This window comes from Xiphophorus hellerii, chromosome 17 (assembly GCF_003331165.1).
Source record: "Xiphophorus hellerii strain 12219 chromosome 17, Xiphophorus_hellerii-4.1, whole genome shotgun sequence".
Classification (NCBI taxonomy): Eukaryota; Metazoa; Chordata; class Actinopteri; order Cyprinodontiformes; family Poeciliidae; genus Xiphophorus; species Xiphophorus hellerii.
The window spans coordinates 10,045,236-10,061,312 of NC_045688.1; the positions used below are offsets into that span (position 1 = coordinate 10,045,236).

General features: G+C 37.6%; 1 protein-coding gene and 1 long non-coding RNA gene across 3 annotated transcripts in view; one reads left to right on the top strand and one right to left on the bottom strand.

Annotated features, from left to right (window-relative positions):
* Positions 1–16,018, top strand: part of LOC116736576 (fatty acyl-CoA reductase 1) — a 46,377-nt gene extending 30,359 nt beyond the window's left edge. The window contains exons 4-12 of the mRNA XM_032589107.1: positions 3,038–3,217; positions 4,212–4,389; positions 6,533–6,577; positions 6,653–6,771; positions 8,562–8,629; positions 10,796–10,967; positions 11,051–11,180; positions 12,295–12,422; positions 13,302–16,018. Coding sequence (XP_032444998.1) covers positions 3,038–3,217; positions 4,212–4,389; positions 6,533–6,577; positions 6,653–6,771; positions 8,562–8,629; positions 10,796–10,967; positions 11,051–11,180; positions 12,295–12,422; positions 13,302–13,464 — 1,183 coding nt within the window. The 3' untranslated portion in view covers positions 13,465–16,018. The remainder of the gene's footprint in view (positions 1–3,037; positions 3,218–4,211; positions 4,390–6,532; positions 6,578–6,652; positions 6,772–8,561; positions 8,630–10,795; positions 10,968–11,050; positions 11,181–12,294; positions 12,423–13,301) is intronic.
* On the bottom strand, positions 721–13,395 carry LOC116736581 (uncharacterized). Of its 2 annotated transcripts, none has more exons than XR_004342620.1 (3): positions 13,273–13,395; positions 10,879–11,198; positions 721–1,215 (listed from the first exon to the last, which is right to left on the bottom strand). It is a non-coding gene; the product is annotated as an uncharacterized LOC116736581 (long non-coding RNA). The 2 variants fall into 2 exon arrangements; XR_004342621.1 differs by lacking the exon at positions 721–1,215 and adding an exon at positions 4,826–5,596.
* Positions 16,019–16,077: the final 59 nt, after the last annotated feature.

The window sequence follows — 16,077 nt, forward strand, 5'->3', positions numbered from 1 at the left end:
AAAAACATTTTTACTGTTGAGTAGTTTCTTGGACAGTTACTTTCTAGTTTTACTTCAGTGAAAGTATGATAAAGTAAAGCTACTTTAGAATACTCTACCCTCTTCTGCCTGTTTGTTACATGTAAACAAGCATTTCTGAAATATTTGCGAGAAAAAACTCATAAATGTTGCTATTATTGTCATAAATGTTCAAGAAATGCACATGGAAATATGAGTTTGAAAAGTTGAAAGTTTGCGAGTAACAATACTTCAGTGAAGCCCTGTTTCTGTCCAATTGTTTCATCTTTATTGGATAATTTATAGAGGAATAAAGCTGCACAACCAGGTTTTTATCAAAACATTTATAACTAATTCTTTTGGAATTGCAACAATTTAACACAACAGCAAAGCGTCGGTACAAATACTAATATTGCTCTTTTAAAACACTCTCATTTGTAATCTTCTTCAAAACAGCAGCAACAAAAAGAAGTGATTTGTTTCACTAAACTGCATGTGGTGATTGTTTGTAATTATTTATTGATGCTTTCATTGAACAAACAGTGGGGAAAAACAGTAAAACTAAAAAATTTGACAAAACAACAGTTTAAAAAAAAAAAACATATTAGTTGTCAACAATAATTCCTACAAATTTATCACAATAAATGTTGAATACAGATAAAAAGCTTCTAAAATGTGTTGTTTGGTCCATTTAAGTTTCCCATGCACTGAAAAATAGATGTAATAAAGTCAGATTTATTTTTCCTGCGCTCTTTTTTTGGTGACTTCTGGGAGGCTGAGTTCACATCAATCTCCTTTGGCCGTCTGACTCTGTAGGTGTTGATTTTCTCTTTTCCATTTTTTGGTTTTTATCGTCTGCTAGTCGTTTCCATCTGACTGCAGCTCCCTGTGTAGCGCGATAGTTGCTCTACAGGGTCCCCTAATAAGTCCAAAGTTGCTTTAGCATTCGTTTCTCTCCATAAATCCGTCCTGCAGATCTGCTGAAGATGAATTAGGCCCTCTGGTAGGTGAGCTAATCTGAAATTTAAAGCTGTTTTAGGGCGTTTTCACACCTGATAGTCCTGTAGATTTGGTTTGATTGGGGACAGAAATAGAAATATTTGTTGCATTTTCAGCTTTTGTGATTCATTTTCACACTACCCGTTCCCCTCCTCGCCTGCGGGGGCGCTGCACCAAGAACCACTGAAGGCAACCTCAGTAGAAGACAACTCCTTTCTCCTTGAAATATGAACAAAAATAGATTAGCGTCTGATTTTAGAGGACTTCTCTTTTGTCTTTGGGATAATGACAAATGAAAAATAAATATTTTATTTATTTATTTACTGGGTTTTATATTAATGCCTTCCTAGAAGAAGAGGATTGTATCCCTTTCTATGACATGAACTTCATTTTTCAACATGGGGCCATGGCCCTTTGAATCCCCCTCCTGGGGTCACCCCTGAATAACGAGACAAAAAATAAAACAAACACCTTCATCACCAAAACAACAAGTAGCAGCACCTTTTTGATTAAAAGCAACATTTAAACATAGTTATCGTCACTTGAGCTAACATTTATTTTTCTAACTTTTTGCAGCTGCTAGCTGTGCTGCAGATCCAAACTGAAGCAGTCAGTGGAGACTTGGTTCAAACTGACTGTATGATCGTAGAAACGACAAGTTTGATTTTTTTATCAGCTTCAGAGTCGGTTATTGCATCACAGCAGCAAAGACAGATGGGAGGTGACTCAGCTGGAGGAAGACGCTCTGCGGTTTGTCCGTCTTTCTCTTCGCCTGCTGGCGTAACGCCCTCCACGCGCCTGCAGGGGGAGCGGACACCCACACGTGCTCGTCTCTCTTCCTGTCGCTTCTTAGCTGGACCGAACGCCCACCAGGAGCCGCCGCGTCTTACGTCACAGCTCCACTGACCACGTTTACCCGCCTCGTTCAGGATCGGCTTCTTTTAGGAAGAATAAAAGATGTCATTTCAGTTCAAATTGGACCAGATCACATCAGGTTTATTATGGTTGTTATAACCTCAGCCAAGCAGCTGAATTATTAAAAACTGACCCAATAATTCACTTCAAATGACCAGAACTGAGTTTTATGCTTATTTGTTCTTTATTTCTAGTAAGTAGAAATGTACAGCGGCGTGTTAGAGCAACTGCAGATACAAAAAAATGAGTAAATTTGCTAGAAAAAACTGATTTTAATCTCAGAAATTTTCTCAAATAAAACTTGGAAATTTCTGAGTTTGAAAAGTTGAAAGTTTACAAGAAACAACTCAAAATCTTTTGAATTACACTCAGAAATTTTCTGAAAAAAAAGAGAAATTTGAGTTTGAAAAGTAAAAAACAATGCTAGAAAAAACTGATATTATCTGAGAAGTTTTCTAAAATTAAACTTGGAACTTTCTGAGTTCTGAGCTAAGACAAAAAACCCTCAAATGTTGAGCTTATTCTCAGAAATTTTCAAGAAAAAACTAATAAACTTCTGAGTTTGAAATTTCTTTTTTCTTTTTTCCTTTTGGTTAAATTAGTATTTTGTTCTCGGACCAAAACCTAAAGTTTTGTTGTATTTTATTTTTTCCTGCTCTAGCATGTAGAATACCTTCACATAACAGTAATAAATGACGCCATTAATAAAAGTGAATTGAAACATTTGTTTTGTTTTTATCTCCAAAGTTTGGAGCTGGAAAAGTTTGAAAATGTACCTTGAAAAGTTCTTGAATTGAATTGGAAAAATGTACAAACCCCGATTAAGGCAAATGTAAAATATGACATATTTTTGCATTTTTAATGCGGCGGAAGAATTAAATATTTTGACTTGACTGAACTAAAAGGATCAATCAGTGGAAATACAGAGCTCAACATATTGCAGGATATATTATATGTCGTATTGCTCAACATTTAAAGTGTTTTTTCCTGCAAAGCGAGCTTAAAGCTGTCAGCAAACGAACATTCAGAGACCTTAAACTTCTCCTCTCCCACGCAGTCACAGCTGCTCAACCTTTACCTCCTCCACACATTTAGCGCCGTCTCTCTCTCTCTCGCTCTCCTGCAGGCACGCCCTGCAGCTGAACGTGATCGCCACGCAGCAGCTCCTCAGCCTGGCGCAGCAGATGCACCACCTAGAGGCCTTCATTCACATCTCCACCGCCTATGCAAACTGCAACCGTAAGCACATCGACGAGATCATCTACCCGCCGCCGGTCGAGCCCAAGAAGCTCATCGAGTCTGTCGAGTGAGTGGACGACTTTCACGCTAACGATTAATCGTAATTAATCAATTAACTGGCGTATTCAGACTTGAAAACAAAAGATAATTTGCAAAAAGAACAAAATACTGTGAGCAATAATTAAGCCAAAAAATTTAGAAAAATTCTCTACATTTTGCATTAAGATAAAAAAAGAAATCTACCCAGAAATCTGATTGAGTAGCACATTTAGATTCACCTGGTTCAAATTCTGTGAATTTTTTTTTTTTAAATCTCCTTTTAAGAATATTTTTCTAATGGATCCAAAAAATAATCAGCAGATCGGTTCTACACTGAGCTGATAAATCAAGCAGAAAGGCCTGAGCTTTTCACATTAAAAGTATTTTTATCTGCAGATTCATCCTTTGAAACAAATGATCACTCGTTCACTAAAAGAATGCTTTTCTATTGCATTAAAATGTTTATTTACTTATTCAAAAAATGAATTAAATTATTGGTATGTTTGCGTTTTTCTAATGTAAGTAGAAGCTAAAACTGCTACTTTAGAAGTTTTGAGTAGAACGTATTTATAGACAATGTTTTTTATCTTAAATGGAAAATGCACATGTTTTTACAGTTTTGGTTTAATTGCTGCTCTGACTGTGTTGTTCTTTCACCAAATGCCTTTTTTTAGTCTGAATTCTCCAGTTAATGATTAATCAATTACTAAATTAGTTGGCAATTATTTTAATAATCAGAAATAATCTGATTAATTGTTTCAGCCAGACTTTTGTTGACTTTCTTTAATGTTTTTTAGGAAAAACTCTTTAAACATCCAAATACAGTTTCCGGCCTTTTTTTGAGTCTCTATACTCCAGTTAACAATTAATCGATATCTAAGTTGGTTGATGATTATTCCAATTAATCACGATTAATCGTTTCAACTCTACTATACATATGTCAAATACATTTTCGTTATGGTTTTTGGTTTTCTATGGACGGTTCGTTTGGAGGTTTTTAACATTTCTGGTTGTGGTTTCAGGTGGATGGACGACGGCATCGTGCGGGACATCACGCCGCGGCTCATCGGCGACCGGCCCAACACGTACACGTACACCAAAGCCCTGGCGGAGTGCGTGGTGCAGCAGGAGCAGGACAAGCTGAACATTGGCATCATCAGACCCTCCATAGTGGGAGCCAGCTGGCAGGAGCCTTTCCCCGTAGGTCCACAGGCCAACTATTACTGCACTGCAACGTGCAAAACCGAGGATTATTAGTATGTTTAAATTAAATTGTGTCCAGAATAAACCAAATATCTGAGATATCGATCTAAACAGCTTGGATAATATAAGGATGAAATAATATATTTGTACTTCTTTATTGAGATTTTGGCTGGCAAAGACCCTAAATAAATTAATAAACAGAAAAACGAATGAATGAATTAAAAAAATATTTTTAAAAAACTACACAAATAATAAAAAGGTAAGTTAAATTAACAGAAATAATAAACTATTTCTTTCCTTTAATAATACATAAACAAATTAATTTAAAATTGAAGATAAATGTATATGTTTACAACAATAAATAGAAATGATCTAAAAAAAATCAAAATAAAATTAACATAAATCTTAGAAATATTAAAACTAATTATAAACAGTTTTCTGAATAGACAAAAATATTAGTAAAAATGTTGTTTTAAAAATTGATGATAAATTATAAACATTTGTATTTGAAAAAATAAAAATTGATTGGCCTGCAGTTGGCAGCGACTCTTTAAACAGACAAAAGAAAGAAATATTTTAAAAAATACATAAACAATAAAAGCAGTAAGTTCAACTAAGATAAATAATCAACTATTTTATTTAGTAAAATATAAATTACCCAAAAAATTAAGAAATTAATCAAAAGCAAATTCAAACTGACGAAAATAAATCAATACATTTAAAAATAGAAATAGAAAAAATAGATATTAAATTAATGTTATGAACATTTTTTTAATAAATAAAAGTTAATACAAAACTTTCATTTCAAATTAAATAAATAAAAATTGGTGTTTGATAAAATAAGAGTTAATATTTGTATAATCTTGTTGGTGGCAGCATTGCCAGGCTCTGGTCCGCCTCTTCAAACGGGCCCGGCTCTCACTGCAAGCGGACCGGGCTTCTTATTTAGACGCCTGTTTGTGTGCGTCGTGTTTATTTGGCCCCCAGTGGCCCCTCCACACATGTAGCAGTCTGTTAGCAGCGCTTTCATGCATTTTTAATGGAGTCTAAGTGAAGCTGACAAGTGCTGCTCCTCTCCGCTTCCCACCGCAAACACCACAGGAAGTAACACAACGCCGCATGTGCTGCTGCTCCAATCAGCTGATGGCCATTCTCTCGCTCTTTTTCTTCTTGTTTTTTTATGGCGGTTGGAGTATTGATCTATCTGCATTTAGGGACATTGTAGATAAAGAAGATAATCAGTACATTTCTGCCAAAAACATTTTTTTCAGATTGTTTGTTGTCAAATCACATAGAAATCAATCATCTTGTGTTTCCTTTTTTTGGTGGACAGTTTTCAAGATGGCCGCCATGACTGTAATACATGTTTGCAGTAAACTTTGTAGTAGTTATTGCAAGTGGTGGGCACAGCTAACCAAAACATTAGGTTGAATAACCACTAATTTGATCAACTAGAATCCTAGCTATGCTAAATCGCTACATACACAAAGAAAATAGTGTTAGCTGTTGCTAAACAGCTAATGCTAAACTTTGCTCAAGTAAATTTTTTACACTAATTAAAAATGTGTTTATAATTTTTTTTATACTAAACACACAAAAATAGCGTAAGCTAATGCTGAACTGTTAGACACATAAAAAAATTGCATAAGCTAATGCTAAACCACTTAAAAAAATCTTTAGCTCTACTAAGGCTTAACTGTTACACAAATCAAATGCTAAACCCCGAAACGCATAAAAAATTGCAGAAACTAACGATAAAGCAATAAAGACATAAAACTTTTGCAGAAGCTAATGCTAAACCGTAAAACTCATAAAAATAGCAGAAGCTAATGCTAAAGGTTAAGACGGTGTTTTTCTCTGTCACACCTTCATGACTGGTGTGAGACTCGCACACAGAAACGTCCTCAGTTTCCGATTTTACTACATTTTGTTAGTTTAAAGTTTTATGAACAGGAAGAACAAAGTAGAAAACACACAATGGGACATAAAGTTCATCCAAGTCGTTAAAATCTATCACACTTTATGGCAATAATTAGTTTAAGAGGCTTAAAAACGGCGGCCATCTTGGAAAATGTCCTAATCTGAATATTCACTTCCTGTGTTTCTCTCCGCCTCTTCACCGTCTTCTCTTTCTCCTCAGGGTTGGATCGACAACTTCAACGGGCCGAGCGGCGTCTTCATCGCGGTGAGTGAACCCGATCAGCTTTCGTTCGTCCGGCAGCCGGATTAGGATTAAGCTAATCTGGTGTTGTGTTGCCAGGCGGGGAAGGGGATCCTGCGCACCATGAGGGCCAACAACGACGCCGTGGCCGACCTGATCCCCGTCGACGTCGTCATCAACCTGACCCTGGCCGCCGGCTGGTACACCGCTGTGCACAGGTGGGTCTGTGGGCGGGGCTTAGCTCCTCCACTCAGGTGGGAATTAGATTTTTACTTATAGATTATAGACCGGCTTGACTCCTTTCCTCTCTTACTTTCTTTTATCTTCAAGTCCTTTGTTCCTTCCTTCTTTCCTCTACACTTCTTGTCTCCTTTTTTTCTTCCTTCTTTTCTCCTTCCTTAATTTTTCTTTGCTTCCTTTTTTGTTTCCTTCATTCCTCTCTTAACTCCTTGTCTTCTTTTTTCTTCCTTTCATGTGTTTTCCTTTCTTTCCTTGTTTCCTACCTTCATGCCTCTAGTCCTTGTCTCCTTTTTTCTTCCCTCCTTTCTTCCTTTCTTTCTCTCTACTTTGTCTCCTTCCTACCTCATTTTTTCTTCTTCTTTTCCTTGTTCTCTACCCTCCTTCCTCAGCATTCCTTGTCATGTTTTTCTTCTTTCCTTTTTCTTCCTTCCATCCTTGAGTCCCACTTCTAGCTTTTCTTTCCTTCCTTCTGACCTCCCTTCCTTCCTTGTCTCCTTCCTTGCTTTCCTCTCTTCTAGTTTCTTGTCTCTTTTTTGCAAATTTAAAACTGAAATATTTACGCTAAATTCAAAAACACAAATTGAACTTTTATCATTTATTTTTCATGTCTGAAAAAGTTTGAAGCGTCGCCATAAAAATGGCCGATCAGATGCGGGGAAACCCTGTTAGTGACTAAAATGTGTGTGAATTTTGACGAAGAAGAAAAAGTTTAAAGCAGGAAAATCTGCTGCAGGTTTAATCTGAAGCGTTTAACTTCTTCTTCGCCTGTGAGTCGGAGGCTGTGATTCCCTCCTCCGGTCTGGAAATGTTTTGTTCAGTTGACTCAGACCGAGTCAGACGTTCCGCTTGCAGGGAACGAGTTGGAAAAACGCAGCCGCTCCCTTTTTAAGGGCCAAAGATTCCAGGGAAACTGAAGATTGGCAGCTGCCCAGCGCCGAGTTTAATTTGGGCTGATCCTGGCAGTAAAGGGCATATTTAAGGTTTTTTAATCTGATGAAGGATCCATTTCTACTGCTTTACACTTTAAAAGCAGGATACTCTCATTCAGTTGTATTTAAGTCCAGACTTTGACTGGGCCTCTCCAAAACCTCCAATTTATGTGAGAGAGTCATCAAGAATCAAACAGAATTGGGACTGAAACGATTAATCGTGATTAATTGATCATTAAAATGGTCGTCTACTAATTTAGTATTTGGTTAATTGATAACTAGAGTGTTTATAGTCAATTTAAAGCATAAATATTAGGGTTGAAATTATTAATTGGATTTTTTTTAGCTGCAGATTCCTCTTTTGCTGAAAGTAATCAAGCATTTCCTAAATAAATGCCATGTTGTTGCATTTTTGGTAATAAAATGTTTATTTTTTTATTTAACAAATTTATTTATGTATCTTTGCATCTTTTAATGTATTTCTATATTGTGTAAAAAAAAAGTAGTTAAATTAAAAATCTGCAGATTGTGTCAATGTTTTTTATCCGATTAGTCGATTAATCGTCAGAATAATTGATAACTAAAATAGTTAGCTGCAGCCCTACAACAGATTTTATAAAAATTTGGTTTATTGAGGAGGTAAAACCTAAAAAGAAATGTTTATTTCCATTTTTAATGGGTCTTGTGGTCGGTCAGTAGATCTAATTTGCCGTTTTTTGTTCCAAGGGGCAAAACGTTTGGACGGCGCAGTTAAAATACGAACATTTATCGTGTCTAAAACAGACACGATAATCACATCTTAAGGCACTTTTGGACCTTGCGCTCTCTTGTTTTTGCAGGCCTAAAACGGCTCTGGTGTACAACTGCACGACTGGCGGCATCAACCCGTTCCACTGGGGGGAGATCGGTGAGTACGCGCCGCTCTGATGCTAACAGCAGCCCGCCGCTGCAGGTCGATACGGCGGTTTGGGCCCATCGTCTCAGTTCGCCACTTCATCACAGATCAATCAGCCGCCTCTGACTCTATGTGGCTGCCATGACGCCTGGTTGTGGTTGTAGTGGAGGATTAAGGCTAGGAAAGGCTGCCACCTGCTGGACAGACGTAGAAAATGTCTGGAAACTCATCCAGACTGGATGTTTACTGAAGCAGAGATTAATTCTCATCTGTAGATTGTGGACTCCCACGCTAAATAACAACCCAGACTGTCGTTAAGGATTAGTCTGGAGAAATGTCAGAGATTAACCCGGTGATTGCTAATTAATTCTTCTGTTGAGGGGAAACGCTCGTTCATAATCCTCCATCGTCGCTGGACTGCAGCTGCTGAAGGAGCTCCTCATTACCGAATGAGAGTCAATTTATCTGCGTTGATCTGAATCTGATGACATGAAACCAATGGAAACATCTGAAATCCCAAACTTTATTCCTAATTCTGTTATTGACAAGAAAAACTATAGATAGCCATCTATCTGTCCATCCATCTGTCCAATCATCCCTCCATCCATCCAGACTTTTATGACTCAGTTTGTCCATCCATCCATCTATCTGTCTGCATGTCCATCTACTCTACTTTTCTTTTTCCCATTTTCATTTCTCATTTCATTAAGTGAGAAATTGTTCTTTCTCTTTTCCTTCCCTTTTTCTAATTTTTCCCTCTTTTATTCCTTTTCTTATTTTCTTTAGTTTTCTGTTGTTTTTTCTTTTCTTTTCTACTTTTTATTTTTCCAGCCATCCGTTCTTCCCTCCATCAATGATCCTTGATAACGTTTGTTTGTACTTTAAATCTAATTTTAAGTCTAAATCATCAAACCGATCCCTTCGCTGCTTCCGCTCCCACGTTAACAAACTTCACACAGGAACCACAACCAGATGGTTTCTGTAGATCCAGATGTTCCAGATGTTATCGATCCGCAGCTGGCTCATCCACTCATCTCGGCCCCCTGCAGCCGCCCCGCTTCTGTTGGCATGGAAACGAGGCCCAGTCTGTGACGTAACGTCTGCTGGTCGCATGTGGACACTGGAGTGGGTGTCGTGATAAAGGTCAAAGGTTACCGTGGGATGTTAGGATCCTTCTGAGAGGCTCTACCTGTCATAAAGGTGGTGATGAACGTTGCACTTTAAGATGTCGTCGTGGCGTTTAGCTGGTTTTATTGCTGCATCAGGGAGGCAGAGCTTAGTGGGGATTATCCGAAACGCAGAAACCTTCTGTTCCCTCAGGATTTCACAGGAAACGCTTTCCAAAGACATTTTTCATTATCTGGATTTAAAAAATATTCTCCTCTCACCTCGTTCTCCCGATCCGAACAAAGCTGAACTCAATAAAAATGTTGAGATTAGAGCTGCAACTAACGATTATTTGTTAATTATTTGAATAAAAAAAAAAATTGGCATATTCTGTTAGACAATATTAGAAATGCATAAAAATATCCAAGTAATTCCTTCTTTCAAACAAGAAAATAAACATTTCATTGCCTAAAAATAAAAGCGCATACTTTATCACTTGCAAATTAATTGATTAGTTTTTTTAATTGAATCTTAAAATCTGCTGAATTTGGGGGTTTTGGTTTTTGCAGGATTTTAACAAAGAGAAGCTCAAATGATTCCACTTTAGAACAAATTTACAAAGGATTTTTTTTTATCTTAAATGCAACATGTATATATTTCTGTACAGTTTTGTCCTAATTTCTGCTCTGAGTGTGTTTTTGATTTTGTATACTCCAGTTAACGATTATTAATCAGACGATTATTTCCATAAACAATTAATCCAATTAATTTCAGCCCTGGTCTTCACCCTCCTTTATGTCTCTTATTTAACTCCAAATCAGTCCAATTATTTTCGTCTTTAAATTAGTTTCCCATTAAAACGACTTAAATTTGTTGTCAACATCAATTATTGTGTAAAAATAACAAATGAAGATTTGTTCCAATTTCTGACGTATGTTTGCAGTGCCAATAATTACAAAGTCTCGTAAGATTTTTAGAGTCTGTATAACGATTAATCCATCACCAAATTAGTTGATTTCAATAACTGATTAATGGTGATTAATCGTTTTGTGTGTTTTTGTGTCCTGACAGAGCACCATGTCATGTCGTCCTTTAAGAGGAACCCGTTGGAGCAGGCTTTCCGCAGACCCAACGCCAACATCACCTCCAACTACCTGATCAACCAGTACTGGATCCTGGTCAGCCACAAGTTCCCGGCCTTCATCTACGACCTCTTCCTCCGTCTGTGTGGACAGAAGCCGCAGTGAGAACAGCAAATATCCGTTTCCTCGGTTTGCTCCGTGACGAAAATGTTTGTCTTCATTGAAGTTTTGTGCTTCCCTGCAGGATGATGCGCATCTTCAACCGGCTGCACAAGGCGATCCACCTGCTGGAGTACTTCAGCAGCCAGGACTGGGAGTGGAACTCGGAGAACATGAGCATGCTGATGGGCCAGCTGACCCCCGAGGACCGAAAGGTCAGCCTGAACGCCTTCCTGCAGAAGCATTCACACCCCTTTATGTCAGGTTGAAACCAAAACCAGTAAAAATAAACGTGACAATGACGACACCACCATGTCTCACAGAGATGATGTGTGATGTTGTTCTTCCAACCAAAACGTTCAGTTTGTTACCGATCAATTATATAATCATAACTGTAGATACAGCAAACGCTACATCTGGATGATGAGGCTTAAAAATAAAATCCCAGATCTTGTTTGGCTTCTTTTCCAAAAACACAGATTACATTGACAGAAAATATTTTCAAAAACTGGCTGTTGTTTCAATTATCCCTTCTGAAAAACTAAATATTAAAACGTGGCTCAGAAAAGAGTCATAAAGTCAGCAGAATAAAGTCCTAAAGTCACAACAAAAAAAGTCATTTCATTAAGAAAAGCTCTTCTAGAGTTGTCAATATATTTAATCTGATGTGTTAAAAGATGAAATATTGTAAAACTTATTCAAAGTTTAATTTTACAAGATGCTCAACGTTCCTCATTTAATTTTTTACTATTTATTACTTTATTCTCCTCATATAAAGTCTTTGTTCTGGCAACACTAACTCTTTATTCTCACTTTATTGTTGTACGATTTCATTATAACATTATTCTTGTGATTAAAAAAATAAAATATGATAGCCTCGTCCTAATATTCTGTCATTAAATCAACCTCAATTCAAAGTCCAAATAAGTAGAAGCTGTAAAAGACACTTATCAAACAAGATGGCCGCCTGGGCTCGCTGACATCACTCATCACTATGGAAACCCCAGGAGAGTATTGGTTTTAAAAAAAAAAGTCCAGATTTTCTCAAAAATTAAATCTTCAAAAACCAAAAATGTGATTAATCAGTTTTATTTTGTCAAGTGTTTTAAGGGAAAAAAGCACCAAAGAGTTTTGGTTAATTAAATTTATTAGTCTGAATGCAGATAATCTTTAAAATGAACTTTTTTGTTATTTAACGTCTTGAAAATGTGTTTCTGACTCCATCCTTGCTTCAGTGTCAGCATTCTTCCTCTGTGGTTTTTGTTTTATTGAATTTCCCTTTGGGTCCAGTGAAGTATTTCTGAATTTGAATTGAATTTGTTTTCCCAGACATTTAACTTTGACGTGCGCCAACTGAACTGGCCCGAATACATTGAGAATTACTGTATCGGCACCAAGAAGTACGTCCTGAATGAAGACATGTCCGACATTCCTGCTGCCAGGCAGCATCTTCGAAAGTAAGTCAACTATAAAAATACTTTATTGGAATATTTTTAGAGAAAACCCTACTAATTGGATGTATTAAATAGGTGGAAGTTACTTTATGATATAAAAATAGCTAAAGCTACTGAAGGACAAAGAGCTGAGCACTGGTTGCTATAGTTACTCCCGCCATTTCTCTGTGAAGTGGGGGAGGGGAAATCCTTTTTTTGTTATTTAAATGTAGATTTAGCTTTTAATCAAACAGTAATTGTGAAAATGATACATTGAATAAAAAAACTTATCAAATATTTGATTGCACAACTTTAGGTGTTTTAAATAGGTGGAAGTTACTTAAAGCTACTGAGGGACAAAGAGCTGAGCACTGGTTGCTATGCTGGTTGTTATGGTTTTTCCCGCCTTTTCTCCATGCGAACGGGGGACGAGCAATCCTTTTTTTTAATTGTATTTGTTTAAATGCAGATTTTGCTTTTTATAAAACGGTAACAACTTGAGGTGCATTAAATAGTTGGAAGTTTCTTGATATAAAACAAATAAAGCTACAGAGGGACAGAACCGGTTGCTATGGTTATTCCCGCCTTTTCTTTGTGAGACTTTGGGAGGGGCAATCATTTTATGTAAATTTAGCTTTTTAACAAACAGTAACTCTGTGAAAACAGTGAGTTGTGTCAGAATTATGTTGCACAAACGTTTGGAGATCATGAGTGTAAAATTTTACATGTTTTATGTAGAAGATGTGATTATTTAAAGAGAATTTATGATTTTTTAAAGCTTTTCTGATCAATCCTAGTTATGTTTTTAAAGACCTGCACTATTGGCTACCCATTACTGCAGGTCAAGGGTTAAATGAAAGGTCTGGGTTTGGACCTTATTGGTGTCTTTTGGTTGTCCTCCAGGTTGAGAAACATCCGGTACACCTTCAACACCCTGCTGGTGGTCTTCATCTGGCGGGTGTTCATCGCCCGCTCCCAGATGGCCAGAAACATCTGGTACTTTGTGGTCAGCCTCTGTTTCAAGTTCCTCTCCTACTTCCGTGCTTCCAGCACCTTAACCAACTGAGTCTTCCTGACAGCCTTGAGCCGGAGACAGGCAGCCTTCGCCTTCAGCTGTCAGCGGTAAAACAACAAAAAAACAAAACAAAAAAAAGTCACCTTAAACTCAGACGTTCCTGACGTGGACAAACAGGGCTCTCTACGTGGACGTCTGCGGCTGACAGAAGGAAAATAACGAGGTCTATTTGCTATGTAGTTACTGGTTGAGTTGGGGAAACTTGACATTCCCGGTCAGAAAAACCCTGTCCTACAAAGAAAGTGTTGTCTTTTTATTTTCTACCTAATGTTTCCTTCAAAGTGGCCAATTATATATGCAACGATACGCCTTCTGTGTGACTTCCCACTTCTTTCCCTGACCTCCTGCCTTGTCACAGCTCTGTTTTCCATACTTGAATTGCATCATTGCAGCAGAGGTGGACGAACTCTACGTAGTTATTTTTATTTTATTTTGTTTTATTCTCGAATATGTCTTGCATTATGTGCATCTACTGCCTTTTTAAGATGACAGTTCAGACGATTTGCCCACACGACATCAGAACGCTGAGACAACTTAGGCTGGCTTCTGGCTAATTTACGACCGGGATGTCTTTGAATGCTCATCTACTTTGTTTGTACAGCTGTTTGTACTGAACTGGGTTTACTACTTTTACATCTTTATACTTGCACCAAAAAAGCAAGTCTGATTGTGTGTTAGACCTCAGCAGTGTGGTTTATATAAATAATAGTACATCAGAGTGGAGTTTATTTATATAGTGTAGTACAAACTCTAGATGGTTCTTTAAAATGGTCCTAATCAGGGTTTTGAGAGGATAACCTCTAAAATTTTAAAATAAAGTGCAGTGGACCCCCGGTGTCCCGTTTAAAAACACCCAGCTACCGACTTTAACAGCTAAAAACACAAAATATATCTTAATTTGCATTGATATACACGGTGGAAACTGTTTTAGCATTACCGTAAAAGCCAACATCTACACTCTTCCATATCTCCACTCATGTCCGTTGGTGGCGCTGATCGGACAAACAAAATGGCGACATCTGAAGAGCGTCTGTTTGATGATCTCTGTTTTGCTTTACGATACAGAAGCTCAGTGACGGGAAGCTTAAAAAATGGTGGTTGAAACACAGAGTATTCAAATTTAGCAGAAAGAATGCACTATCTTGTTTGTTCTGGCTACAAACAGAATGCTAGCTAGCACAAGCTAGCACTGCGTTGTCTGGGTTAACCTTGCCAAGTTCCTGCTCGGCAATCAGTCTAGGTAAAAATATTGATTCATCGATGCTTTGCAGTTCATTTTTCCAATTAAATATAATTTCGGAAAAGCCTGTGAATCAATTGGATATCAACAACATCAACATTTAGTGACAACAATGTCACTAAATCAGCTCGGTGTCGTATAAAACAGTTCTTCATCTTGAGTTTATTTCCAAATATTGGTCGGCCTTAAATTGTACGTATTAAATAACCTCAATCACAAACTATATCAGCTGTTCAGATGCACAGATGTTTCCCCCAAAACACAGCTCACCACTCCTGTTCGTCTGAAGCTAAAATGGCCGCTGATCTAATTACGTCATTTCTGTGCCATCAGCACCAATGAAAGCTAGTGGCGCTCCTGTATTAGCTGCTTCACAAACGACACCATTTGCACTCCGTCAAGGTATTTTAGGGGCATTTTCTTTCAAACAAATTAGATTTACTTAGAAGATTCGAGAAGATTCATGTTCCGAAGAAAAATCTACGAAAACCGAATTGCGAACAAGCGGAGGTCCACTGCACTGGAGATGAATGAAGAATTGTGATGCATCTAATGCTGAAGAACTCAAAGCAGTTTTAAAAAGTATTTGTCCAATATCAATCATATAATTTATTGGGGTGTGGGAAGTGTTAAGTGAACGTTTCGGAGTGAAATCAATTAGCAACAGTTGTGTTTCTCTGAAAAAATACACTTTGAAGGAGTCCGAGTACACAACCATGAGGGGCGCCACATCTGACAGAATGGAGGATCGCTGCTAATTAAGGGAGTAGACCCATTTGTTTGGCGTGGTTGGTATCCAGTTTTATAAGAAGAAAACTTTAGCTTACCAAAAACTTGTATTTGTTGAATCATTGCTGTATTCACAGGACCACAGAGCTTCCCTCTAACTACAAGAAGTATTTAACGTAAAGTCTGAGGAGAACTGGGTGGGCGGTGTTGTCTACTTTCAAACTGAATGAGATTTTATGGGAGAAAAAGGGAAGAAACTAAATGTTTATGCAAAACTCTGGTTTTGTTGTGTGTCTGCGTCGTTTTGTGCTTGGACTGCGAGATGAATCGGTTTTGTCAGGTTGTCCCCAAAGAGCTACAGGGCTATCTTCATGCTGTCATCCATGTTTGTCCGTTTGGTAACAGCACTGTCTTTGTTCACTCAAAATGCGACGCCGGCGCAAATGGCAACACATAACCGAGAACATCTTATTCTCACTGGTGTCATTTTTGCAAATTGTGTGACCACCTGTGTTCCCCGCTCTTACGAGATTCAGTCTGCTTGGCAAAACTGAAATAAAGAGGATAAAAAGCGCATCTGTGCTGCTGTCTGTTTCACAAATGTGGATTTTGTTTCTTTTTCAGATATCCTCCTG